The sequence below is a fragment of the Phyllopteryx taeniolatus genome, chromosome 8 (genome assembly GCF_024500385.1).
Source record: "Phyllopteryx taeniolatus isolate TA_2022b chromosome 8, UOR_Ptae_1.2, whole genome shotgun sequence".
Taxonomy (NCBI): domain Eukaryota; kingdom Metazoa; phylum Chordata; class Actinopteri; order Syngnathiformes; family Syngnathidae; genus Phyllopteryx; species Phyllopteryx taeniolatus.
This window is the reverse complement of record NC_084509.1, coordinates 26,145,488-26,173,423: the sequence shown is the minus strand read 5'-3', so window position 1 is coordinate 26,173,423 and position 27,936 is coordinate 26,145,488. Positions and strand designations below refer to the sequence as shown.

The 27,936-nt window shown below is 41.3% G+C and overlaps 2 protein-coding genes across 9 annotated transcripts in view; both read right to left on the bottom strand.

Moving 5' to 3' along the window:
* Positions 1-20: 20 nt before the first annotated feature.
* On the bottom strand, positions 21-6,394 carry dusp14 (dual specificity phosphatase 14). 4 transcript variants are annotated; one of them, XM_061781522.1, is made up of 3 exons: positions 3,335-5,202; positions 2,137-2,319; positions 21-1,368 (listed from the first exon to the last, which is right to left on the bottom strand). In XM_061781522.1, exon 3 carries the CDS (start codon positions 1,295-1,297, stop codon positions 662-664), a length of 636 nt encoding a protein of 211 aa, XP_061637506.1. In that variant the 5' UTR covers positions 1,298-1,368; positions 2,137-2,319; positions 3,335-5,202; the 3' UTR covers positions 21-661. The 4 variants fall into 4 exon arrangements, with proteins under 4 accessions (XP_061637506.1, XP_061637508.1, XP_061637509.1 ...); XM_061781524.1 differs by having other exon boundaries at positions 2,152-2,319; XM_061781525.1 differs by lacking the exons at positions 2,137-2,319; positions 3,335-5,202 and adding an exon at positions 6,255-6,394.
* The window catches only part of tada2a (transcriptional adaptor 2A), a 32,312-nt gene continuing 10,357 nt past the window's right edge, over positions 5,982-27,936 (bottom strand). Inside the window, exons 1-15 of one of the 5 annotated variants that reach the window (XM_061781518.1) lie at positions 15,124-15,280; positions 13,289-13,395; positions 13,154-13,213; positions 12,588-12,679; positions 12,339-12,496; positions 11,697-11,788; positions 11,400-11,472; positions 11,261-11,324; positions 10,116-10,159; positions 8,298-8,408; positions 7,403-7,474; positions 7,195-7,327; positions 6,858-6,901; positions 6,662-6,741; positions 5,982-6,461 (exon numbers count right to left, since the gene is read on the bottom strand). In XM_061781518.1, coding sequence (XP_061637502.1) covers positions 6,276-6,461; positions 6,662-6,741; positions 6,858-6,901; positions 7,195-7,327; positions 7,403-7,474; positions 8,298-8,408; positions 10,116-10,159; positions 11,261-11,324; positions 11,400-11,472; positions 11,697-11,788; positions 12,339-12,496; positions 12,588-12,679; positions 13,154-13,213; positions 13,289-13,395; positions 15,124-15,148 — 1,341 coding nt within the window. In that variant the 5' untranslated portion in view covers positions 15,149-15,280 and the 3' untranslated portion in view covers positions 5,982-6,275. Of the gene's footprint in view, positions 6,462-6,661; positions 6,742-6,857; positions 6,902-7,194; positions 7,328-7,402; positions 7,475-8,297; positions 8,409-10,115; positions 10,160-11,260; positions 11,325-11,399; positions 11,473-11,696; positions 11,789-12,338; positions 12,497-12,587; positions 12,680-13,153; positions 13,214-13,288; positions 13,396-15,123; positions 15,281-27,936 lie in introns of those variants that run through there. The other 4 variants (XM_061781519.1, XM_061781516.1, XM_061781517.1 and 1 more) reach the window with 4 other exon arrangements.

Below are 27,936 nucleotides of genomic sequence, written 5' to 3'. Positions count from 1 at the left end.
TCCAATATAACAGAAGTGTGTAAATGTAAATAAAGTGTGACACTGTCATGCTTGGTGGAAAAATACACTTGAATATAAGTCTTTGTAGTATTATTGTCATTTGTGTACAGTGAACCCCCAATGTTGGCAGGGGGCTGAGAATAGAGCCCTGCAATGAACAATTGACACCCACTTGCATATATTAATACTTTTAACTGTAAATTGACCATTGTACACTGCTATCAAAAATAGTACCATACATTCTGTAATGTGTGTTTTACAATAGTGATATTATTCCTTTTTCAAAAATACGAGGGTGGGTTTTGGTGGTTTAACGACATTTTAATTCATTTCAATGGTGAAAGTTGATATGATAGGCTACAGTGTTACCACAACTTACAAGTTTTACGAAACAACTCGCTAGATGAATATTTGGTGGTGTTTTATGGAGGGCTGGAGGGGATTCACGGCATATCCCATTCATTTTAGAGGGGAAACATGACTTGAGTAACAAACGGGGTCACGCAGTGAAATAAACTTGCAAGTCAAGGCACCACTGTACGAGTGAATGAGTTGTGAGCTTGGTCATGACAAGCACAGCCCACACCAGGAAATAGACCGCACCCGTGTCCTGGTCCCCTCCCTCCCACCACAGTCCCACGAGAGGGAGGTTTCGGGGTTTTCACAGTCCCCAGTAGGGTGCCAGACTGCGGCGGTCCCTCTGATAGATGTCTGGGATGACCCCGTAGGGTGTCTGCACCATCTTGACCGAGTTCCTTCCGAAGAGCTTGCGTTCATACTCGATGAGCTGGCGCCAGAATCCGCCGTTGGGCCGGATGACGGGGCGGCGGGCCTTGACCCAGGCGTGGGCGTCGGCCAGCGACACGCGGTGGTACTTCATGAGGTAGGCCAGGCACAGCGAGGCGGAGCGGCTGACGCCCGCCGCACAGTGCACCAGGACGGCGCCGCGCTTGCGGCCCACGGTGTGGATCTTGTCGGCCACGCCGTCGAAGTAGAGCGAGATGGGCGAGTGCGGCGCGTCGGCCAACGGCACCTTCACGTACTCAACGTGCGGCCAGTTGAAGTTGGGCAGCTCCAGCGTGGCGTTGACCACGCACGTGATGCCCTTGGCCAAGAGCAGGCCGCGGTTGGATGCTACATTGCCGCGGCTAAGGAACAGGCCCGGCGTGATCTGGGCCATGCCGCCCTCGGGAAGCAGCCGGGGCACCGATGATGATGGCAGGGGCGCCATGGAGGAGCTACGATGATGATGATGGTGGTGGTTGTGGGGGAAGAAGCCTTGGCTGCGAGAACCCATGGAAGAAGATGACAAGATGTTTTAACACAAGAATCCTTCAGGAGCACCAAGTCATAGTTTCAGGAAGACTCCTGCAAGAAACAAAATGACCTCAAGTCACTTTGGTGGGCAGAGAAAAATTAAGAGACCACAGCAAAATAAGAATTTTCTCTGATTTTGCTGTTTACAGAAACAGTGGTGACACTTGGTTAGCACGTTTATAGCGTTTTGCATTGTGTGTTAGCGTTAAGATAACGGACTTTTGTAAGTGTTGTGTTTACCCGTCTGAAAGGTCTCAATGTGTTGAATTTAACAGGGTCATATCTAAATGGCTCGATATTTGGAATGGAGTTCCTCAGGGCTCCATTTTCGATCAACTTCTATTCTCTCTATATACTGTATGTTTAATCTAGGTTATAGTGTGGATGGAGCCAATTTTTTTTTTTTTTATGCAGATGATGCTGTAGTGTACTGTGCTAGTACCGCTATCTCAGAAGCTGTTGCTAACTTTAAGGGTGTTTTTGACATTTTCCATGACCGATGACGACCGGTGAAATACACAATGTAAGAAATGGAAAATGGTAATGGTAAGAAACATGAAACACACAAAACGAAAAATGTTCAAAATAACTAAAATATTAGTTTGTTTTTTTTTTTATAGTTTTTTGGGGGTTTTCGGGGGGGGGGGGCTCTTGATTTTTTTTCCCCATCGCTCGCTGATGTCAAAGGGCATCAGTCACTACAGTGGGCAGCTTTTCAAAGCTGTTTTCTTCTATACGCGCTCGCTACATTCAGAGCGCACCGAGACAGAGACCATTGCAGACGTTGCCGTGGCAACCTGCGGAGCAATATATACATACAGTATTTATACACACGCTGGCTCCTCTGTAATCGTGCGCTCTTCAGTGTCGATCAATCACATTAAGATCAAAAATCTTTCTGTGTCATCACATCCGTCAACAAGCGCGTGCGTGTCAAGATTCCATCGGGCTCCAGTTCCACTGGTCGCGCAAACTGGGAAACTTGAGCCAGACGGCAACCAGCTGGAAAAACAGAGCACGTGTTGCAGCAGTTATGTTGGGAATACTTCGGCTTGACTGACACGAGAGTCTGCGTACGAAGATTAGACTAAAACGGACCTCAGTGGAGCGTGGACCTCCCCCAAGGTTCAATTCATTCAGTCATTCGGTTCCATCATGGGGCTCATGGTTGTATTACTCAAACGGGATTTCAAGATTTAAGATTGAGTTAGGTTACATTTGAATTAATTATAAAACACACAATGTGTATTTTTCTATTTTTCTCAAAAAAACAGTTTTTTAATAAAAACAGATCTCAATTTTGTGAATATACTATTGCCACTATATATAATAAAATTATCCAAATTTAATGGATTTTTTTAGTTGTATTTTTTACACAAAGGCCTACAGTAAAGTTTGTCATAAAATCTTTGGTAATCTTTCTTTTAAAAAGGTAGTAAATTGTACAGGGAAAACTATTTCTTAAAATGCACTTTACTGCACCTGCACAATAACAGAAAATATTTCCTATTTTGTACAATTTATTTTTGCAAAATTATTTCTTTTAAACACTTTCTTCTACTTCCATGCATAAAGATATTAATGTATGCTACAAACAGAAAATGAAGCAAATAAGCTTAAAATTCAACTGTCTTATAGCATCATCTTCCATGCAACGCAATAGAATAAAACCCATGGTGCTGCAAAATATGCTATCCTCTTCAAAATAGATCAGTTTCTTTGATTTTGTTTTATTTTTTTAAGCTATACTGTTGAAGAAAACGACATTTTTTTTATTCTATAAACTACAGACAACTCCCAAATTCAAAATATGAATAGTCATTTAAAGCACTTATTTGGGGGGAAAAAAAAAATACGCAAAAAGTTCCAGTGCTTTTTTTTTATTGCCCCCCCCCCCCCCCGCTCCCATCTGAATACAAATGAATGTGTGTGTATATGCTGGTTGCCATTCATTGCTTAGCAAGTATTTCCAATTCTAAACAGCTCGTGTACATCAACAAAAAAAGTCTCCACTCACCACTCTGAACGAAGATGGCGGTGACGCCGTTTTAGTCGCATCGGCGCTCGGCTCCCAGCGTCCAAATCACGCCGCGGGTCCGGTGCAAAGGCGTGGGAAGGAGGTGGGGGGTGGGGGCGGTGGGAGGTGCACCACACACGCCAACATGACGACAAAGTCCACGCAACGACACGCACGGGCGCCGTCCGCCTTCTTGCTCCAATCCTCCCCTTTCACGACGTGGGAAACAACGGCGACACGCAAAGGCCACGAGCGGTACTGCTACTTATTATTATTATTTTTTTTTTTAACCACTTGACATCAATAAATTTGATGATAGAAAAGTCTATTTCACTACTTATGCATTTAGATAGATATATTAAACAGCTGGGAAAATACCTTTCAGAAGGGGTAATTCCTGCCTAATTTCTACATGAAATTTGTTTGTTAAAAAAAATATCCTAGTTTCTAGAGAGCGTGAATTTTGGGTTTAGATTTGCTGTGAACAATAAATAATCAAAATTATACTTAAAAAAAAAAATGATGAACCATTTCAACCTGAGTGTGTGTAGTGCGACTGTATAATCTGAGTCTCACTTTTCCAATTCTTCGAAATTATTGAGATGTACCTGTACTGTAATTCGACTTCTCGTGTAGTTAATACCAAAATAGTTATCGTTAAAACCAAAACTTCGATAAAAACAATAAAACATTCAATTTATTGTCATCACCTAAATTAAAATTAAAATTTTGACAAAGAGTAGAAAGTACAAATTTTTGTTTTCAAATGAAACAATTTTTTGAAAAATGAAACAATTTTCTATTTGAAAGAATGTATTCCAGTTTTCAAAATTTAAATAGGTTTTGCTTTGCAGTTTGTTAGTGAAATAATACAAAAAGGATCCATTTTGTCTCAACTTTGATTTGAAAAGTAAAAATAAAAATATGAATGAGCAAAAATTATATCAGTGTAAAAATGAGTTAACCGCTGTCCAATCAAATGAAAGTAAAACTACGCAGGAATAAAATAATGAGGATGGAGCACGGAGCCATGCGGAACCCCCCAGCATCGAGCTGCAGTGACATGACACGTCAGCCTTTTGAGAGATGACGTCGCCATGACGACCGGCGCCATGTCAGATGACATTAATTGACCTTGACCCACCTAATCCCATCTGATATAGTGTACGAAGACATCCTGCTTTTTATAAATATAACCCAAAAAGAATCTACAAGCATCGCAATGTACAATAATCGCATCGTTCAATGTCACTCCAAACCGCTTTCATCTCCACCAAGCACAAATCACGCCAGTTAGTCATCACGCAAAAAGTAACCAATCAAGCTATTTGTAATTTCGCATGCATTTTATTATTTTGTTTGATTAGAATTCATTCACTGCCAACTGATTTCGTTTACAAGCCTGAATTTCACACACGGGCTGCGCGAGACTGTCGACCGTGACTACCCGCTGAAAAACAATGGATGAATATCAAAATTTCAGGAGCATTAAAACGGTTGGATTCTAGCTCACGGAGAGGCCAAGGCGGAGAATGAATTAATACGCGTTAAAAAATACATAGTTAATATTAAATTATAAAATTTAAAGTTGTACAACAAACAGAGGTTAAGCCGAGGTACCGCTGTTGTTAAATAACAGTCGTGCGGTGTGCCGAGAGGAGGTTGGCCGCGAAGCACTTCACACACGCGGGCACACTGACAAGATGGTTGCCACGGCGATAGAAAAATACGGCCACTGACTAGAAACGCGCACAGACTGGGAGGGATGCCACGACGATGTGTGTGAGACTGCGCGTGCATGGTTGCCACGGCAACAAGGGCGGCCGAAAGAGCGCGAAAGGCGTGTTAAGGTGGACTTGTGGGAGATGTCACTATAAAAAAAAAAAAAAAAAAAAGAAAATTGATCAAAATCGACAGATGGAAATGCACGAAATAGATATTTGCTACTTGGCAGCAAATGGTTAACGATGCCATATTTTGCTGCACGCCTTGAATGGGGGGAACTAGCGCCATCTGGAGGACAACTAGGAACACTGCCAAATGACAACTGAGGCATTCATACATCGCTTGCTGGATTTTTTGCTTTGTGTTGAGAGTCAAAAGTAGTTTGGAGTAGAAAAAAATAAATAAAATAAAATTGAGCAATTAAGGTACTACGATGTTCTCGCATGTGGGCAAGGACGGCTCTCTCTGTTTTGCATGGATGTCTGCTTATGACATTAGGACCAAAACAAAAATTATATTTAAGAGGGGGTGTGAGATCATTCCATGAAATTACCAACAATTCCCAATTAATTAGCATTTACATTTTCAAATTTAGATTTTGTTTTTCCCCTAAATTCCCCCGCTAAAATGTCCAGAAACTTTATGGATGGTGTATTCCATGAAAAGTTTCAAATTTTGAATATTTTCAAAATTCCCCAAGCTAAAATTCCTATTGAAATTTTATCAGAAACTTTATGGAAATTTACCGGAAAGTTAGTGAGAGCCAACTTTGAACTTTGAAATTCCCGGTTGATAACTTTTTCCATTGAACGTTTGCAATCTGGACTCTTTCAAAAATGTGCTACCTTAACTTCCCATGGAAATTTACTAGAAACTTTACAAAAATTTACCAGAAAGTATCCACCCCTATTAAGAGCCAACCTTCAATTTTGTAAATTCCTGGTTTAATCCAGCGAAATTCCTGTTCGTTCCCATGGAACGTTTACAATTAGAAAAATGTCCAAAATTCTCCAGCTCAACTTGCCACTGACAATTACTGTCCACGTTCCGGAAACTTCCCATTCCTGTGCAGCGCTCGTGTTTACGGACGCCATACGAGTCCGAGTTGAAGTGGGCGCGTTGAAAGGACGCTCGGGACGCATCGTAATTTCCCGGAGCGGCGTAGAAACGCGTACGACCAAGTAAGACCACAAACCGCGCAGGCGCCTCGATGCCGCTAGGCCTTGGTGATGATTCCCTCCTTGATGAGGAAGTCGTAGATCTTGCGCGTCTTGTTGACGTCGATCTTGATGAGCGCTCGCGCCTGAGCCAATCGCAGGCCGCCCTGACGACGGCACTCGTCCAGCAGGGCCTGCTTGTACTCCAAATACGCGCCCGGCACCAGACGCACTACCTGACACAACTGGACAAACAACAACAACAACAATAAGGAACATGCACAACATCTGATGATACCTGTTCAAACTTGTTCAACTTGAAACCCTAACTCAGGCTTTAAACCCTAATTTGAAACCCCAACGCAGGTTTGAACCACTAATTTGAAATCTTAAACCTGGCTTGAAATCCAAATTTGAAACCCTACTACCATACAGGCCGGCGTACCTCTCTCTCTCGCTCGTTGAGCTTCTCCGTACCGGGCAGTCCGGTCAGGTTGAGGGGAGGGGCGCTCCTCCTGCCCGTTGCTATGGAAACACACGCAACACAACACTCTCGGTCGGTCGCGCGGTCCGTTGATGTTTCACAATCCACGCGACCGTTCTCTCGTGGCAGAAACGAACAACCAGAAATAATCGGGCACCTGATGTCGTGATAGTCGCGGCGGCCGGTGTGATGCCAGCGTCTCTGCAGTCGGGAGATTCAAAGTCACACTATTAATCATCTCTCACACACACGCACGCACGCATGCACACGCGCGGTCACGGCAAATTGGATCAAATTTAGAGAAAGCGATGAATGGGGAAAATAAACAAGGCTCATTTTGAAGGCTAAAAATACCAAATGCTACCAAGTGGTAGGTGGACAGACAAGCAAGCACACAGTAACAATCACTTCAACACAGACACACACACCGACGGGCAGACATAAACACACACACACACACACAGGTAGACGGCCGCAGCGTGTGCGCGTCTTACATGGCGGCCTGCTTGCTGAGCCACTGCTGGCAGGCTCGCCCGTCGTGGATGTACTGCAGCACGTCGCACAGCACGGTCCTCTTGCGACGCTCGTCCTCGCGCAGGCGCTTCACACGGTCGTACACTTTGGCACCTGAGCCGCACAGACACACCGCCGCTAGGCGCTACGTCGCTACGCGGGGCGCGACGCGTTCGGGCCGGGACTCACTGCAGAAAGACTTGATCCCGGCCTTGCGGTACTCCTGCAGCCTGCGCACCTCCCGTCGCAGCTCAAATTCCACTACAAAGACACATACAATAAATATACAAACCACAAGCAATAAATGTAACTTTTGGTGGTTTTTTATTTTTTTTTTTAAAGGTAAAGTGTAGGTAGAAATGCCTGGTGGCAGACAGCGCGCTGGCAAAAATTGGTGAGGTTTCAGGCGTGGTGTAACCAACATGAATACCAGGGAGAGGTCCACGAGTGGAAAAAAAAAATTTAAATAAAAATATTTCTCAACTTTCCAAATTTGGAGCAGGCAAGTAGAGGCAGCATTTACTCGCCAAAGCGAGAAACTGCCGTGGCCAAAGCTGTTGCGGCTTCCCGCCTTCAGATAATGGATGCATACTGGATCTCGTACTGGATATTATTGTAAACTAGAGAATGCAATTCCTGTGGAAATTGCACGTGACGGCTGGCCAAGTGGCGCTCAACTGGAATGCTGTACAATTCAATGACGTAAAGAAAGGTTGAATGTGAGACGTGAGGAGGAGATCAATGTGTATTGCTTACATTTTATCGTGAAAAGTCTGCAAGAGTTTGAATTTGGAATGTGAAAGAAGGACTTTTTTTATTATTAAATTCTCATTCACTATAAAAAAAAAACAACTGTAGAATTATAATTTGCGCCACACCGATTAATTGATTTAATCGGCCGATATTGACTTTTTTTTTTTTTAAATCGACAAAAATTGGATTACATTTTTTTTGTGATATAACACATTACAACGCAAGACAAAGACATTCAAACAAACAAAATCAGCTTAAAAAAAACGGCAGATTTTTCTTTTCTTTTTTTACAGAAAAACATATCCCAGTGAGGTTTGAGTGCGATACTGACGCGCATGACTTTCGATGAATTTGTCGTGCTCAACAGGTCCGGTGACTCTGGCGAATCGTCTCATGAGTTCGTAGAGATCCTGGACCTCCTTCGGGTAGCAATGCTCCTGGACTGCGAGAGACCAATGCGAGAGAGCGCAGTGAGAAGTAGGAGCACGAATGTCGGCGCTCTCGCGCAAGCTTAACACCTCGTCCGAAGTGAAAGAAACAAAAATCGGCCACAAACAAAGGCAACATTTAAACTTTCAAGTAAATATCATCTCACAATGGATTCAGTCACTGACTTGGACAGAAAAATCGTTTTAGAAATTCAGATTAGGGGGAAAAAAAAAGAAAGTAACCCTTACTTGAAGCCCTACTTTGAAGGTTTGAAACCCTAATTGCAATTTCAAACCCGACCCTGGCTTGAAAAAGGAGTTTTGAAACCCTATCCCAAGTTTGGAATGCCACCCTTGGCTGGAAACCTTCATTTGAATCCTGAACTTGCTCAAGCTTGAAACTCGACTTTGGAAACCTAACCCTCATTTAAAAGCCTGACTGTGGGTTGAAACCCAAACCTAAGATTGAAATCTTTGATACCCTAATTTCAAACCCGTTTCGAACCCCAACTCAGTCTTGAAACCCTAACCCAGGCTCGAAAGCTTACTTTGAAACCCTAACTCTTTTTTGCAACCCTAACTCAGGTTTGAAATCCAAATTTGAAACCCCAGCCCAGGTTGCAAACTCTCATTTGAAAGCATGACCCTGACTTGATACCTTTATTTCACAGACATGACATCATACAATTCTACCAGTTAACATCTAAAGCTTCACTAGTAGTAGCAGCAGCAGTGGTAGCATGCAAATGTCAACTAGTTCACAGTTTTGCCTCACTAGTAACGTAGTTCTCCAACTATTAAGCCAAAGTTGTTCCACTAGTATGCAAATATGCCATACAGTAGTATGTAGTGGAAAGTCCTTACTAGTAAGACAGTTGTCCTATTAGTGCGCCCTAATCAAGCTAATGCGATGGGATGTCTTTTTGTTGAGGACAAAGAGAAAATGGCTTGTGCTGAAGACGGGAGGACAACAATGTCAGGAAAAGCCTACTAGAACATCTGAACTTTAGGTTAAAGGCATTTTAAAAGGGAGGCAGGTGTGCGCTGACCCCCATTTACATGAGTTGGAACGTGATTGGTTCATTCTGAACACCTCCGTCATAAGAGGGTGTGCACACTTGTGCAACTACATCCAAAAGAGATTTTTTATTTTTTTATTTACTTGTACAGGTTATACGTCACACTAATGGTGTTTTTATTTTTTTCTCTCTTTTTTTAAAAAACAAAAGCATTCCTCTTGGTCTCATTCGTGCGCTAACCTTGAGCAAATTGTGATCTCAGTTTGTTGCGCATTGGCCACCTCTGAGCTTGCGCTGAAGAACACTCCGGAGACGAAAGCTGCTGAGGGGGCGTTAGACAGACGTGTGTGTGTGTGTGTGTGTGTGTGCGCGCCTCTCGGGCTCAAGTAGAAACACATGCACGCACACACAATCTCTGACAGTCTCCATGACGACCGTTCGGCAGCTCGACGGCTAGCGTGACTTGTCTTTTGTCTCCAGGGGGCTGCGAGAGATAAGGAGCGATGCCGCGGGGGGGGCATGAATAAATCATAAGCGCACAACTTCAACCTCCTAACACCGACCAATCACAGCAACACGTGGCAAGCGCTCTTGTCGAGCAGGTGGACGGACAGACGCCGTCACGCGGGCGCTCAGCTGTTAGCTTGTTGCCATAGCAACCCCGTGTGTGTGTGTGTGTGTGTGGGTCAGCGGCTAACTCACTTTGGAATTTGCGCATGTTGATGAGTCCATGATCGCGAATTATCCTGGAAAACAAACCCAAAAAGAAGAAGATAGCTCACTTTTTAGCACGTGATCATTTCAACAGAACACAGCAGCAACGTGCGCGACGTGACTAATATTATTTCGAGTCATTTCTTTTGTGTCTTCTAAGGTGGCGGTTATCATGAATAAGTGGCAGACAAATGTTAGCGTTGTTTATTTGATGCTAGTGCAGGTAGCCGCAGACTTCTTTTTACTATGCAGATTCATTGTAGTTATTCAATATATTTCTATTGTGCACGAAACTGGAGCCAGCAGCACTGATTATACGACACAGACATTGTGCGCCATGGACTAATTTTTTTAAACTCTGTGGATCATTTCAAGCAATTTCGGGAAGTTGGTGGTTATCGTGAATAACTGGCAGAAACAACGATAATCTTACGAATCACATGACGCAGACTTGTACATGCACGTGTGGCTCTGCGAGTCGTGGATTCTTTTTGGACTATTTCTAGTCATTGTGTTGATTTCTGTTGTACAAGGTGCCAGTTATCCTGGATAACTGGCTCGAGGAGCAATCCAAGTAATTATATGACATGGACAACGTGGCGGCGCGTGGCTGGGCGTGCCGCGGAATTCTTTTTTGGATTATTTCGAGTTGTGTTGATTTCAATTGCGCAAGAGAGCGATTATTCTGCATAACTGGCAGAAGCAGTACATGCCCGCAAGTCCATATGTGAGGACCCATGCCGACGTCCAAGGTTTTGGGGGGTTTTTGTTTATTTCTATTGTGCAAGGTGGTAAGCAAAAACCCCAAAATGTTATCACCAGTGGTGTAAACAATAAAAATGGGATTATTGCGGAAAACAGCAGATGACAAAAATGTGGATCATAAAGCCAAGGAAAGACATTTACATATTTCTAACCTATTGATGAATCCCTAAGGTCTGGATGCAAGTTCCTGAATCTTATTCCGCTTTTATAGAATGTTCAATGAATGGTTTAATAGAATGGTCACTATGCTTTTTTTTTTTTTTTTTACATTGAGAGGAGCCAAAACTCAATTTGTATTGATTCGTGGACTGTGCCGAGGACGCCACCTAGTGACGAGCTGGCTTCATCGCACAGTGCTGCAAACGTACTTTTTCCTGCGTTGTCTCTCCTTCAGACGCGAATGGTAAATATCCACCACGGCCAGCTTGAGCGCTGAAACGCCATCAAAAATATCATATCACAATATGATGTGTCGGCGAGCCTGGACTGTTGTCACGCGCTACCCACCGCGCAGAACGTCTGAGTCATCGTCCACAAAGTCGATGTCTTTCAGATCCCATTCGGCGTAGTTGTCAAACTCCTGTGCGGCCAAACAGAGATGATGATTATTATTTGAATTATTAATAAGAGCGGAGCATGCAGTTGATTAGTCATCGTCCCACGTTTCTGACAACAATGTCAGAGTGAAAGGTAAATGTTAGGATGAGTCATTGCCTAGTGTGAGTCACTCCATCAATTGGACTTCAGTCAGAGGCGGGTCGCCATCAAAACAAATCTGTGACTTGCTCATCCGAAATGTCTCACCTCAATGAAGTCGGCTCTGGCCGGCATGTAGCCCGCCATGTCCCTGGAAAGCACCGAGTCAAAGGTGGGCCGAGGCGGGTCCTCACTCGCTGCTGGGGTGAAGATTTTTGTTATCCACTGGCGACACACACGAAAATTTGAAATATAAAGGAACATTTGGAGATTGTAATTTAAAATATACAACTCAAAACCCAAATAGATACATTTCGTGTACTATGCGTGTTTATTACGCAAGTATGTTTTTTCTGACATGCATAGAGGTGCGTTGAGACGAGTGCCTGTACGTCCGAATCGTACCGCTAGATGGCGACGGCACACGTCACAACATGCAGCCACCATAAATCAATTCACATTGGTTTCCTTGCGGTGGGAGGACAAAATATCAGTTGGTGACAGTTTGGCCTCAAACTCGCCGTCTAAATCCACGTTCGCTATTTGCACGGACGATAACGAATGACTAGCGAATCATAACCTCATTGTTATTCCTTGCCCTATTCCGAAATAAAGAAGTTATCGAAAATTTGAAAACCTGATTAACCTCAAGTTAATCAGTTAGTGCCAAGTATGCCGGCGCCTTTTGTTTCCAAACATTATGAAAGGTCTACTGATTGACACAGAAAGCATTAGTGTACTGTAACTGACGTTTGAAAGGAATAGCGCTGTCGGCAAAGCGAGCGTCTTTGGTCTTGCGTAGGCCGAGCAGCGTGGACGAGAAGAGAGGATTGTTGATGAAGTTCTTCATGTAGTGACTCTCGCACTCCTCCTTGCTTTTGCTGCGCATCTGATAGGCCACGTCCTGCCTACGGAGTTCAAAAACATCAACAACAAGCGAAGGAACGCAAAAACAAAAAGGGAGCAATAATCAATAATCATCATCGATACTTGACTGACCAATTCCCAAAGCCGCAATCCATCACGGCCTCCAGCAGAGCCATCTCCTCCTGCGCCGTCCAGCCGGGCTCCAGAACGGGGAAGTCGGAGGTCTGGAGACGAGAAGGAACTGGACTGAAACGGACTTTGGGGATTCGTTCTGGTGTTTCGCGCCAGGACGGCCCACTGCTGACATTTTTTTCCACTCATTTACACGACGCAAGCTCTATTGCAACGGAAACACTCTCACACACTACTGTAAGACGCTTGACAGAAAGTACTGAAACACTCCAACACACCACTGCAATTTTATTAGCTCTCACACACACACACACACGACTAAAATGCTCCTCCAAACTGCTCTCTTTACAACTACTGAAACGCGTATTTCAGTAGTGTGAGCGAAGATAATTCCACGAACGTGTGTGAGCGCATTTCATTATTGTGGTCAATGTGTGACGTCAATATGGCTGACCAGAGCAATACTGTAAATAAGCAACCGTTCTTAACGTTCTAACCGGAAAAATACAGGTTATATAAATAAACACAATGAAAAAGGTCAACCTGATGGCCTCCTCATAACTTACCATAATTTCATAGTTGTGATCGCTTTGATGTTTTTTGTACTCGAACCCTCTGGTGAAACACTGAAAAAAATTGAAGAAAAGAGGTTATTGGGCATTCGGGGAAGCCTGTTCAACTCTAAGTGGACATGTCGTCACCTGGAGGCAGAGGCGGAAAGGTGAAGGTCCGCATTCGGCACACTTGATGTACGGTTCGGTGAGGTACGACGAGCAGCCTCTGCACGGCGGCTTATCGAAGGGGTCGTCTGAGAGGAACAAGTACGACATAGTTGGCATCAAACGGTCATTGGAGGTCAGCGATGATGCAATATTTGTTTTTCCCTAAAGTTGGTTTGTTCAAATAACGTGATTCATTTTGAGGTTTATTTCTATGATTTTGAACAGGGGCGGCACGGTGAGCGACTGGTTAGAGCGTCTGCCTCACAGTTCTGAGGACCGGGGTTCAATCCCTGTGTGGAGCTTGCATGTTCTCCCCGTGCCTGCGTGGGTTTTCTCCGGGCACGCCGGTTTCCTCCCACATCCCAAAAACATGCGTGCGAGTTTAATTGACAACTCTAAATTGCCCGTAGGTGTGAATGTGAGTGCAAATGGTTGTTTGTTTGTATGTGCCCTGTGATTGGCTGGCAAGCGGTTCAGGGTGTACCCCGCGTCCTGCCCGAAAATAGCTGGGATAGGCTCCAGCAGGCCGCGACCCGCGTGAGGACAAGCGGCTCAGAAAATGGATGGATGGATGGATGGATTTTGAACAATATGATATAAGATTTTTTTTATTTTATATTTTTATTTTAATATATTAAAATTATTATAGTTCATTTTATTAGTTGAAGAATTATAATTACATGAATTGTTAATAATATAATACAAAAATAGCACAAATATTTGTGTAATTATTTTATTGGTTGCATTAATTTAGCCATATTCTCCTCTAAAATTTATTTTGATTCATTATCTAATAATTTGTTGATGCAATCATTTCATACAATAATAAAATAAAATATTTTGTATTTAGAAATAATTGGTTGATAAATTAGAATTACATGAAATTCTAATACAGCAACAAGTAGCATGGATTATTATATTATTTCATTTGTTGCTATATTTTAGCCGTATTCCCCAAATATTTCTGACTCACTTATCAAATTAATGTATTAATCGTGTTATTCTTAATAAAAAAGAAACTTTTCACATGTACTTTTAACGTTTTTTTTTTTTTTTTAATTATTATTGTATAATTTGTCCATTCATTGTATTTAGTAAATATCCGAGCTAACTTTGGGCAGGAGGCGGGGTCCACCCTGAACCGGTCGCCAGCCAATCGCAGGGCGCAGAGAAACAAACAACCATTCGGACTCACATTCACACCTACGGGCAATTTCGAGTCTTCAATTAATGCATGTTTTGGGGATGTGGGAGGAAACCGGAGTGCCCGGAGAAAACAAAATATAAGTTCAGATTTTAATCATACATTTAAATCACATTAACGTAAAGAATCTAATTTAAATATAACACCGGGTGTTAACATTATTGCTAAAATTGTTTTACACACATTTTCAATATTTTAACTACTATTGTTTGAGCTCCTCTTCTATGAATGCCGTACCCTGTATGTCCATTTTTAAAATTGAATGTAGATTTATGTTCTGCAAAAGACAATGCAGTGAGTGGCTTCAATGCCCTTTACAAGCAATAGACAATACAGCAATAAAACTACTGAACTAGCCAACTGTGCTAATGCTACGTGGCTGGCAGACCATAACTCCACAACATAAAATCTACTACATATTTCCAACCACTCAATTTAAAAAAAATGTGTTTAAGGGACACATTTTCCAATTAAACAGTCACGTGAAAGAAACAACGTACAGCGTTATTTCGCCTTACGCTAACGTTAGCACAACAATGATAACTCGGTTGTTGTGCATCGTGACGACTGCCAAACGCTTCAACGTGACTCGTATAAAAACACAACTTACTCCCGAAAGAGGAAAGGTGCTCCATGTGATTATATTTGGGATTCTATTTGAGAAAAGGGGGAACAAACGACACCGAAATGGACACAAGTAATGTTCCGGCGTGATCGATTTTTCTCGACTCGGCACGTCGCCCTGTTGTTGGGTTCCACAAGCAAGTACAAACTAGTCGAGCACGGATCGCAGGAGGAAAAAAAAAAACAACAACATGAAATCGCGATCGTTTTCAGTTGGACCACTCGATGGTAGTGTTGTTCCTTTTTGCACTCGGAGAAAAATAGACTTCTAAGTTTCGGTGTAATGTACTGTACACATGATTGAAGTAAAAAAAAAAAATAATAATAAAAATTTAAAAAATGCTTTTTTCCAACCCCTACATCCTGTTCTTCGACTACCCTCAAAATCGATATTAAATTATGAACTACAGATCTTTTCAAAATGTATTATTAGCCTGACGGATAATCAATAATCCTCAAGCTATAGTTAAGAGAAAATGAAGTTATTATTATTATTAATAATTATTATTAATTTAATTTACTTATTTTAAATAAGTACATTTCTTTTTTGGGGGGGCACTTTAGGAAAAGTGAGCAAATTGCATGGTGAAAAAAACCCAAAGATTTCATATATTTTTATTGCCATTTTATTTGACCTGCAAAGTATATAAGGGGTCATATTAGTGGCTAAGGTACACCCCAAATATCAATATATAAGAATATAGATTATACTGTACATTATAACCTGTTTTATTACATTACTATTCATATTAAATTCCCAAAATAATGTAAATTTAGATGAAAATAGATTTATAAATGCACAATTTCAGCTGCTGATACTTCATGAAAACAATGTTGGCAGTGATGTTTTATTATGTCATGCCATGTGGACATGTGTGCCCCCCCCGGCCCCTCACAACATCATCAGCGCCTTGCGGCCAAGCTGCTGTCTCTCCATCCACAACATGACACCCCCCACCCGCTCCCGCTGTACCTTCACACCCAGTGTGAAAGCCCACGACCCCCCACCAGCAACACCCTGCCTTGAGGTTTCTCCGATGGAGAAGTGTGCCACATTATACAATGCGCCCCACCCACCCGCCCGCCTCCATTCCGTCTTTAACCCCCCTTCTAGAAAAGCACTTCCCAGCTGCTGTCGTTTGAATAGCGGGGCCCCTCGCAAGAAAAGAGGGCATCTGGCACACACAAACACCTTTTAAGTGCTCCTGTCATGGAAATGTCCTGCAACAAGATTAGGCGTTGTTTGAAATGGATGCGAGGCTTTACTGAAATGAGTCGCCTGGTCAATGCATGACGTCAATATGGCTCAGGTTGAGCGCTCAAGCCAAGTGGAGGTCGGCAGTCAGCGTAAAAAGTCAACTTCCTTTCGTGGAATTTTACATTCTTATGACTCGGGCCAAGAATATCCTAAATTGTCTATAATATCGAACTACAGGTCAGTGAAAAGTCACAGTGTATTTTTCCTTTAACACCACTTAAGTATCTACGAATACCAGTATTTATTTACAATCATTCTTACTGTAAACGACATGTAGTTCATATCACACATCTTGTAAATAACATCATTTTTCCAGTCAGTGTCACATTGATTTAGACAGAGAGGTCCTTAAAAAAAACCAGTTCCCTCTGAGACTTTGGAAAGATGAGCTTCGGGACAGAACGGACACGTCTACTCAACAGCCACACGAACGTCCTGAACCTCAAGGCAAAGCGAAGCTCCGGAAAGAAGAAACAGAGCTGAAGTTTTGAATCTTAGATTAGCTCCCTTGGCAAACAGAACAAGGTCATTGTGTTTATTAAAAAAGAAAAAAGAAAAAAAAAAGTCAGCTGCATGCTTCACTGTATTTTGTCCTGATCTTGGAACTGATATTGTGTTCATTTTTACTCACTTTTCACTGTGACGATGTTGATGTTCTGTCACAGTCCGCCATTTCTTTCATGACAGACAGCCAATCAGGATATACGTGGGGCGGCATGGCTCGGCTGGTAGAGTTGTCGTCTCTCAAGCCAAAGGTTGTGGGCTTGACCCTCAGCCCTTGTGACCATGTTGAAGTGTCTTTGAGCAAGATACTGAAGCCCCAGTTGCTTCAGTCGGTAGGTGGACGAGGAGACAGCGTTAAAGTGCTTTGAGTACCTTGAAGGTAGAAAAGCGCTATTCAAGTGAAAGCCCATTCTTCTAGCCACGGTGAGACACCTCCTATTTAAGGCTTTGTTGATTAGGCAATCAGTTTCGAGTCTCCAACAATCACACATGCAAGACGCTACAACACGACCAAGTGACAGTTCTGCCTTATCACGTTCCTGTTCCTGTTCCTGTTGGGGATTCTGCTACAAGGTCAACACGATTTGAGTTTCCTCTTTTCTAATTAAGACAACAGTGAAATCCAAGCATTTCCTCATCTATTATCCGTGGATTGCAGAACATTACGTTACTCTGGCCCAAGACAAATTCCCAATCTTCAAAGCCTGACCCGCTTGACTGTAAAGTGAACTGCGCTGTATCCTGGATTTGAACTGAGCTGTCACAGTTGATCCTAAATTGATTATTAAAATCCTTTCCAACTATTCTGGTGGTTTGGTGTTTTGTGCTTGGGTCCTTCACCACATTCGCCTCGTTTGACTTCACCATTTCAAGATCCAGCATGACCCTTCAAAAACCAACAGTTGCATGTTTCTGTGGGTACCTGGACAAACGTGGTCGAAACGCAGTTCTGAAATGATTTAAAACTGTAATTTGACATTCTAACCCTTGTTTGAAACCCTAATCCTGTATCTTGAAAGTCTAGTCTAAAACGCTAACCCCGTCTTGAAATCATACTCCTTGCTTTAAAGTCATTATCGTGCGTTTTTGTTTTTCAGATGGATGACATCATCTCTCAACAATCTCCAAGCAAATTGTCATGACTGTGTCGTGTACTTTGATGCTATTAGGAAAAATAGAAGCCCACCAGCAACAAGCCAGCCCCCCCGCGTATGAAAACAAACCGCATAATGAGCATTGTGTTATGTTGGCCAGACGCAGGCTCAACCTCAGGCGGCACCATGAATCTTGGGCAAATGTCCATGCCTAACTATTTGAGTCCTCACTTGACTTTCGGTTGTAGTGGTATGGAATCTGCTACAGCCCCACATCGTGCAGTTGGGAGTTTCTCTAAGACGCTTGGTCCACGTTTTGCTTCGTCACGGTCACAGATGTACTTTCAGACATTTATTGAACATGACAAAGAGCCAACAACAGACACAAAATGAAAACACTCATAAGGAGTATGGAGCAGACGTTAAGACAGACTAACCGTGACGTTAATGGCCAATCGGAGATGGAGGCAGAGCTCCCGACCTCGCTCACTCGGCCAGACCCCTTAAAGGTGCATGATTACACTACTGCATGTGTGTGTGTGTGTGAGCGTGTGATTTTCAGCTTAATTCAACCTTCTAAAACCAATTTTCTTTACATGCTATTTGATTATGTGAAAAAATGTGCTTTGGGGGAGGGCTGGAGGAGATTTTGGTGAAACCCTGCATATTTGCGGTTCCGCATTCGTGAATTTACCTTACCTTACCTTCATGATTTATCCGTTCCAAAGTCTAACTAAAATCAAATTGTTCCAGAACCAAAGCAACATTGCCCATAGGAAGTAATGCAAATCCCATTAATCTGTTCTAGGTAACGCTCCCAAAAAAAAGAAAAATACATTTTATAGAGTATGATCACAGATTAACACATAAAACAATGTGAAATATATATATAAAGACAAATAAAATGGATAAATGAACAATAAACTTTACTCATTTTACTCAACGTGATATCGACATTTAAACCAATGCAATAGTCTGTTAGCACCATCTATTGGTAAAAAGTTTACACTGCAGCTAAGTAGTGGGTTGCATAGTCCAGTGAGCTGCCCAAATATGAACACACACACACACACGACCTGTGTGAACTTTGCGCTCGGTGATTCCTTACAGCAGAGCGCATCTCGCACAACAACGTCACAACGCATCAGTCAGTGGGACACTACGGGCTTTTGGTTGCTTTAGTGCCGTTCCCAGTGGCCCATTGAGCCAGAAGAGCAAATCCAGCAGTGATCTGCTAGAAGAATGCTGAAGCCTATTACGTGTCGCGTTAAAGAATGGAGAGGACTAAAAGCACGGGGGTTGCCGAGGGGACAAAGTGGAAAGTTTTTATGCAGGATCAACTCTTTTGTCATTGGCGCGTGAATGGTCAAGTAAGGAAGTAATAAAGTACTAAATTATGGGGCAGTGTTATTACAAGTAGCCCTGCGATTGTCTGGCGACCGGTTCGGGGTGTACCCCGCCTCCCGCCCGAAGATAGCTGGGATAGGCTCCAGCAGCCCGCGACCCGAGTGAGGATACGCGGATGGATGGATGGATGTGATGACAAGTTTTAGAAGCACATTCAATAACAGCAAAATGGTCAGGAAACCCTAGCAGGGCTAGAAAAACCTAAACCTGAGTCAAAACCGTACTTTTAAACCTCAACTTGAAACCCTAACCCAGGCTTGACCTCCTGAAACATGAAATTGGGTAGACATGTAACATCACGCGTAGACCTGCAAAAAAAAAAAGTCTGAAGAAGCCGTGTGGGGAAAAGACATTTTGGTTTGCAGCGTCGCGAGATGATTTTGACATTTATTTTCTGAAACTTCATTTGGCGGACGTGAGTTTATGTTTATGTTTGATTTTGTGAAGCCCCGGAGCGTGAGCGAAAAGTCAGCAGCATGTGTTTCTCGTTGCCGCCAAACAGGATGACGACGTCGACGTACCGAACGCCCTCGGACTGGCCCGGCCTCCGGCACGTGAGCCCGTCGCAAATTCACAAGCACGTGCTCCGCGCGTACTCAACGCAACTCAACCGCCGTGCACGTTTCAACACATTTTTTGTGTTGCACGCAGGACATTTTCCCTGACTCGGCGGGTTGTGGCTGATTTTGGGGGCGGCGCAGCGAGTGACACAAAATCACAGTTTTGTTTGTCTATGAGGCCGCAGGAAGAATGAGAGGCCGTTAATTCACTTTTCCTGTGTGCTGCTGCACTGCAAGGTGTTCCTACTATTTTGCAGCGTGAAACCCAAACTATTGGCATTGTTAGAATTAAAAAAATATTAATAATAATAAATCTGCCCCTGAAGCCAGTTTTGACTTGGCAACATGAAATTTGGTAGACATGCCCATCATGAATAGACCCACAAAAAAGTCTCAAGAAAGCAATGCCTGACAAGACAAGAAAGGAGTTGACCATTTTGGTTTGAAGCTGCCATTTTAGGGTCATTTCCCTTTAAGGCGAACTTGTTAGCTGGATATGACCCCATGGAGTCCAAAAAAAAAAGTACTGCGCCCCGAAAACCAGTTTCATTTAGTAGACATGTCCATCATGAGGAGACCCAACAAACTTCTCAAGAAGCCATGCATAAAACGACACTGGAAGTTATCCATGTTGGGTTAAAGCAATCATTTTAAAGGTCAGGTTTCCCTACCCCCCCCTGGAATATTATTATTATATATATATATTATTTCCGGCCACAAGTCATGTGCCCCTTAGCAACATGAAGTTTGGCAGATTGTGACATTATCTGCTCTTATTGTTTTATTGTGATTGCTTTTTGCATGTATCACACATCTGTTTTATGTTCCATCGGTTGTTTTATTGTGGGTTTTGTTTTTGTTGCGCGCCAATGCGGCGTGTCAACAAATGAACGCGCTACAAATGTTTCATGCGTCGTCAACGGATTATTTTCTCACTTAGTCGTATTTTCCCTGGCAGGGCTGTCGCTTCTTGACTGACAGGAAACTCAAGGCTGCATCGTGAAAAAACACACGACAGCCACCGCCGTAAATACGACGCGGGCACATGCGCGAATTAAGCCCTCCATAATGCTCTGTGATTGATTATGTTGGCTAAACGTGGCTTACATCTTCAAGGATGAAATGGATTCTCACGCTTGGAAATAAAATCTCTGCAAACACACAAACAAGACGGCTCAGAATGGAGGGAACGGACTGGAAACAAACAAAGTTCACAAGGCAAGTATGACATTTGTGGAGCGATGATGGTTTGCGTTAACAAAACATGCTAAATGTTAGCACCGGGCTGGAAAGAACAGAATGATAGAATTAACAATAAAGCATCGGACAAATTTGAAAATACTTTTAACAATTTTTTTTTCCATTACTCGAGACCATGTGTGAGAGTATTGGCAATACTGAAAAGCACACAAAAAAAAAAATCATTTTAAAAGAATTAAGTCACATTTATTCCACATGTGAAAATGTATTCATCAGAGGAAAACACTTTTTTTTTTTTTTTTTTTTTTTTTTAAATCTCACAATATTACAAGCATAAAGTCTTATTATTTTCTCGAAAATTAAGTTGGAATCTTGGGAGAAAAAAAAAATGCATATTTTCTTTCAGTAAAAATGTGAGTACTTTTGAGAAAAACTTGTAATATTATGAAAAGAAAGTTTTATTGTATTTTTTTTAAGAAAAAAAGAAGTCCCCCAAAGAAGGACATTATTTCCCCAGATAAAAAAATAATACGTGTAAGTGTGGTACAAATAGTGAACGCTGACACTCGGCCCCGTGGAAGCAAAAGCTGCCACACACACACATTATTATTCATTACAAATGATTACTCATTGAATTTGAGTATTACTCTAATTACAGAAAGAGTGATGCAAATGTTTAGAGTTTTTGCTCGCGTACATGCTAGCTGTGTTAGCTGCTATGCTAGGTGGTCAAGATCAAACTTCGCCATATATAGCAATAAACCAATAAAACTTTGATTTTACTATCTTTTTTCTTAATAATATGAGTCAAGGGCTTGCGTTGGTTTGAGTGACATACTTCACTAGGGCTAAAAATATTGACAAAATATGAAAACCAGAAGAGAGGACTTACCTTGTGTGCCAATTAGCTTGATGAGGCCATTTCTGCTGAGTCATGTAGCTCACTTTATTATTATTATTTTTTGTCTCTTTCTCTTTATGAAAAGGTCTACTAACCAGTGTTGGGTAGATGACTTTGGAAATGTAGTCTGTTACAATTACAGTTACCCTGTTGACAATGTAATAGTAGTGTAACTAGTTCAATGACTTTCTCAAAGTAACGTAACTAATGAATTTTGAATGAGTGCATCAACAGGACCCTTGGATGTGACCTTTAAAAAGTGGATTAGAACCATGCATCGTTATTTTAGAATTAATCACATATTTTTCCTTTACACAAATAAATTGATGATGAAATGTAAATACATAATACAAATGTGTTTGTTGCATTATATTTGTACACCATGTGAAAAACCACCATATACTACCATGTTGACCTAATGACAAATGTGCACAATTTTGACAATATCACGCTATATGACAAACTAGATAAGGGAATGTTGCATAAAGAAAAAGTGCATTTCCCCATGCAGCTCATGTATCTCGTGACATGTTAGCATAGCAAGCTTAATAAAGTTGCATTCTTCAAGAATTAAGTTGTACTATCTTTAAGGTTGTTATGAAAATAAAGCTTTCAGCCTAGTTCTGGCAGCTCGTTGCATTTTTTGAAAATCAGGTCGCATTTTCTTCAAGAAAAATAACTTTTTGGCCAGAATCAACTTGTTTTTTTAGAGCAGTAATAGTAATTTTCGAGAATTAAACTATTTTCGTCGTTTTTTGTTTTGTTTGAGGAAAACAGTAATAGTCATTCTTTTTCAAGAATAGTCGTATTTCCTTCAAGGAAAGCTGTATTTTTCCAAGAAAACTGATAATCTCATGAGAATAAAGTAAAATAAAGAATAGTAATTTTCTTCAAGAAGATTTGTTTTTTTCAAGAAAAGCAGTAATCTTGTGACAATAAAGTTATTACAGAATTTTTTTTTGTAATTGTATTTTCTTTTTCTTTTTTTAAAAAAAGTGTATTTTTCAAGAATAATAAATTACTAGTGCCCGATGATAGCTGGGATAGGCTCCAGCACGCCCGTGACCCTAGTGAAGATAAGTGGCTCAGAAAATGGATGGATGGAAGGATGGATGGATATATATATATATATATATATATATATATATATATATATATATAATGCATCTAATGTACTGTATGTGGTGACGTGTTTGTTGCGATCGCCACAACCTGGCACAAACAATCTTGCTTGTGTGTGTGAGAAGCTCATCAAAGTGCGTCGAAGCAGCCCGACGATGCACATCCAAGGGTTCCATTTTACGAGGTGTGACAATAAAGAAACGAGACCGCGCTCGCGACTCGGTGCCAATGGCCTGACTGCTGACGTCACACAGTTATGTTGTGCTGCTGCTCCCACTCTGTGCTTCCGTGTCGCGCAGCGCCATCGTGCTTTGACGCGCTCTCTCCTGTGCTTGTTTTTCATAATTTTGTCCGCCACGAGTGTCACACTCTCGCTCTGTGCTTCATTTTCAGTGTTTGTGAGGCACACTGAAGTCATATTTTTCCGCTGTCTCGGCATATGCTTCTTTATCGGGATTTTGTGTAGCACACTGTTGTGACCCTTCTTCGGGTATCTCTGTGCTTCTTTTTCAGGCTGCTGTAATGCTGTGTCACATTGTCACTGTGCTTCTCACATTGTACTTTTTTTTTTTTTTTTTTTTTAAATCATAATTTCGTGTGACACGCTTCCGTCACACTGTCATATTCCCACTCTTGTGCCTGTTTTTCAGGCTTTTGTGTAGCTCACTGCTGTGACGGTTAAATTTGATTTGGATTCACATTTTTTGTTGACTGATGACTGAAGTCATGTGAGTGGATATGCAGGAGGCACCTGCATTTCATTTATTTGATGTCATTTTTTTTTTTTTACGGATTACCATCAATCCCAGATTTAAAAAAAAAAAAGTCCAGTAGGTGAGGATTATAAATGAGGGCATTATCCATCCAACTGTGTTATTCACTGTTACAAGCATGGCGCGTCTTCATCTGGACAGGTCGGCCGCCGTTACGTAAATCACATCTGGTGTCAAGATCCACGGAGGTGGGCTTCCTGCGAGTGGTGGGTGGCAGTCGGGGGATGGGCGGGTGCAGGTCAGGACAACATATGGCCCCCTCCTTACGAGGGTAGGGTTCAAAGGTGAGAGCCCTCCATCCATCTGTGAGCAGGAGTCAAAGCGACAGTTGAAGTCGCAACTTCCCGCTTCTGGCGTCTCTGCGGGTCGAACGCGGCCGCCCGTGTCGATGTTTTCTATATTAAACGTGACAAGGGCTGCAACTAACGATTATACAAATAACTAAATATTTTTTTTTAATTTCCATCCCTTTATTCAAAAACAGGACATGATTTAAAATTCCCAGGATTTTGACAATTTTAAGTTAAAGGAGGTCTGTAAACCATTAATCAATTATCAGAATAGTTGTTGATTAATTTGAAAATCAATTTGTTGTCAATTATTCAATTAACTGCACCTCTACATGTGACCGTCATGCAGGGGGGTAGCCATCACTTCAGAAATTGTTTTCACCAGGTCCATGTATACGTCTTCATTATACTGTCCCCTGGTGGCCAAGACGCATACACCAGAAGGAGCAGCACAATGAAGCACATACAGCTCAATTTTTTACATGCTATATTATTATTATTCCATCACTCTGTTTTTATAAATTTCAGCATTATAGAGTGCTATTTTTCTTATTAAAAAAACATATTACAAAAATTTTTTGTTGTTGTCTTACGTGGGGCTGGAACGGATTAACAGCATTTCCATTCATTTCAATGGAGAAAGACTAGATGCGAGTGTTTCAAGTTACAAACTTAGTCACGAAATGACTTCAACTCGTATCTATCTCAATTAACCATTGAATTTGGTTTCTTCAAGTCTCGCCGCCCTTTGCACGATGGTCATTGCACCGGACTATTTCTCTATTAGTCATTCAAACTGCTCTCATTGCTAGAGATTTTTTTTTTCACAATTGAACAAAAAATAAATGAAAAATAAAAAAAATTGTACCGGCATTACCGGCAACCTTTTATTGCTCAGTGACTTTTTTCTCTCAATGTCTTTATGTCTCGAAAGTATTCTCTGACAATTGACAGTCTGTTGGCGTAATAGAGCGGCTCCAACTGCCAGAGACAAATTCCTTGTGTGTTTTTGACATACTTGGCAAATAAAGATGATTCTGATTCTGTTGAAGGCTTGTGGAGGACTTTCATGGCAGTTTGCAGTGTTATGGCAATACAGAAAGAACCGTATCATCTGCGGAAAGGAGAGCGTTGCCATCTGTAATCCTATTTATGAAAATAGCAAACAGAAAATAACCTAGTGTTGAGCCTTGAGGAACACCCCAGATTGAGAGTTGCCAAGGTTTATAGATTGTAGTCGCTGAGATGAATAATTTCAAAACTAGCTAAATCGAACATCAGGGCTCTGATTTATACTATTGTTTTCCGTTGAGAGAAAATCGTGAGCGATGGTATTGACGCAGCTACACGCAATTTATAGGGGTCATCCATCCTTGGTTCTGGCGCTCCTCAAGGTAGTTGGTGACCAAGTTCACACAGGCTCATTTCGGAGAAAAATATACGCTCAAGGCGTTGGCTAACGGATTGTCCAGCCTTTTGACGGATTAGCAAGAGGCCACAAAGCCCAAAGGGGGGCATACAGTGTGTGCGGGAGCTGCCTATAGCATCTACAGGAGGTGACAACAAAAGAAAATATTGAATTGTTCATCCGAAAGGTGTTTGATGGGCTTCTTCAACACTCAACTCATTCAAGCATGCCTTTAAGGATCATACATTAAGATTAAGAGGGAGACTTGAAAAAAATAACCTAAAGGTTCTTTGTCAGCCTCAATTTGAAACCACATCTTCAGGCAGTACTGGACTGTAAGCTAAGGCAAGAACACTCGATTTTAAAAGCATGACTGGTCTGAGACGCTTAACAATTGACTGGCCTGTTGCATCCGTCTCCAAGATTAAAATGTATATTGAAATATTCCAATTATCCTGTACGTACAGGTAAACACAATGTCTTTCATGCATTGTATTATAACAACAGTAATAATATTAGACTGTATGTTTAAAAATATGGACATTTGCAAAATAAATAAAATTAAATCCAATCTATGAATAAAATCTATTTTATTTTACACATTTTCTACATATTTATATAATATTAATACATCATATGTTGACGCTATTTTTCATTTTACAAATCATATTCATGTATTCATAGTACCATTTGCAGATAAGTCATACATATATATATATATATATATATATATATATATATATATATATATATATATATATTGGATTTTGATTTAATTTCTAGCTTTAATACAGGGTTTTACATGTATATATTATTATTACAACATTATATATTATACATATAATGGATGTTATTTTACAATTTCTACACATAATTTAGTTTTTTTATATTACAATATATTACAAATACATTGGATTTTATTTTATAATTTAAATAATTGTATATTTATTATTATTATATTATATATATTATTAAAATTGATTGGATTTTATTTTACAACTTCTATAGCTGATTCTATATTTATTATTACAATATTACTATAAATATAAAGCATTAAAGTTTTTATAACATAGTTATTATTACAATATGAGACAATATTACTTATTATATGTTATTATAATTATAAATGATGAAGACCTATAAAATAATTTAAAAGAATACAAAAATTCATACATAGACATTTTTATATTTAGAAAAATTGAAAAGGAAAATTGTTGTGTACAACAACGAGCAAAGGTTAAATAAACCAATTTCAAATGAAGTTCAAATGACTGTTCGACAATTTATACAATATGCAGATAAAATTCACTATATATAGAATACATACGTATATAAACTACATCAAGTACACGTAGATAAGCTACCGAATGAGTCGGGCTCCTGCAGTTCTTGAAATTTTAAAAAGGTACACATTACATCATAGAATGACTACATAATAATATATTTAAAAAAATCTTTTTATTTTGTGTGGTGCGAGTCACCCGCGTGGCAAAGGGTCGACGTCAAATCCCCGAATTAGCCCCCCTATTTTTTCTGTGCGTGTTCAGCCCTCGCTCACATGCACGCCGTGTCCCCGTGACACCGAGTTGACAGGAAGCGGCTAATATTACCCCGCCAAGGCTGTAATGAAAGCAAGATGACAGAGGAGTGAGACATCGCCTTTGACGTTCTCTTCACTGCGCAGCCTCAGCGGCGGAGATAACACATTAACACATTATTAGCAATTTGCAGGCTTCACACTGACTGGAGACATGGACGGGTGCACGGGTTGTACAGAAGCCAGACAAAAACGCAAAATGGTGTGCTGAAACATCTTTGGACCAAACCATAGACTTGCTCAAAGTCAATTTGCTAACTATAGTAAGACAGCAGACGTTTGGTCACGTTGTTGTGTTTTATAGCGAGTCCTCAAACTCTGCTGCCGTGCTCCGCCGACACGCAATGGCGAAACCTGAAATTCCTCGCAATTTCGCGTGGCCCTTCCGTCTAGGCTGTGTGGATTACATTTGGTAGCAGTCGGACAAAATCTCCAGGAGTTGGTTGTTAAAAGGAAACCGGAGCGGGCCGAAATGATTCTAAAATGGCCGCCGCAGACGAAAATAGTCGACTTCCTTTGTGTTTTCCGACACGGCTTCTGGAGAGTGTATTGGAGGTCTATTTTTTTTTTGGTTTTGTTTGTTTTTGTTTTGTGCTGGTCAAAGGTTCCCGCCAAACCAAACAAAATGGGAGGAAACGAATTCCTGGCATAACATAACCCAACTGTTTCGTATACACTATTGAAA

What these genes read in the sequence shown, in the direction of transcription:
- dusp14 (XM_061781525.1), bottom strand. Translation starts at nt 1,297, where the DNA reads ATGGGTTCTCGCAGCCAAGGCTTCTTCCCCCACAACCACCACCATCAT.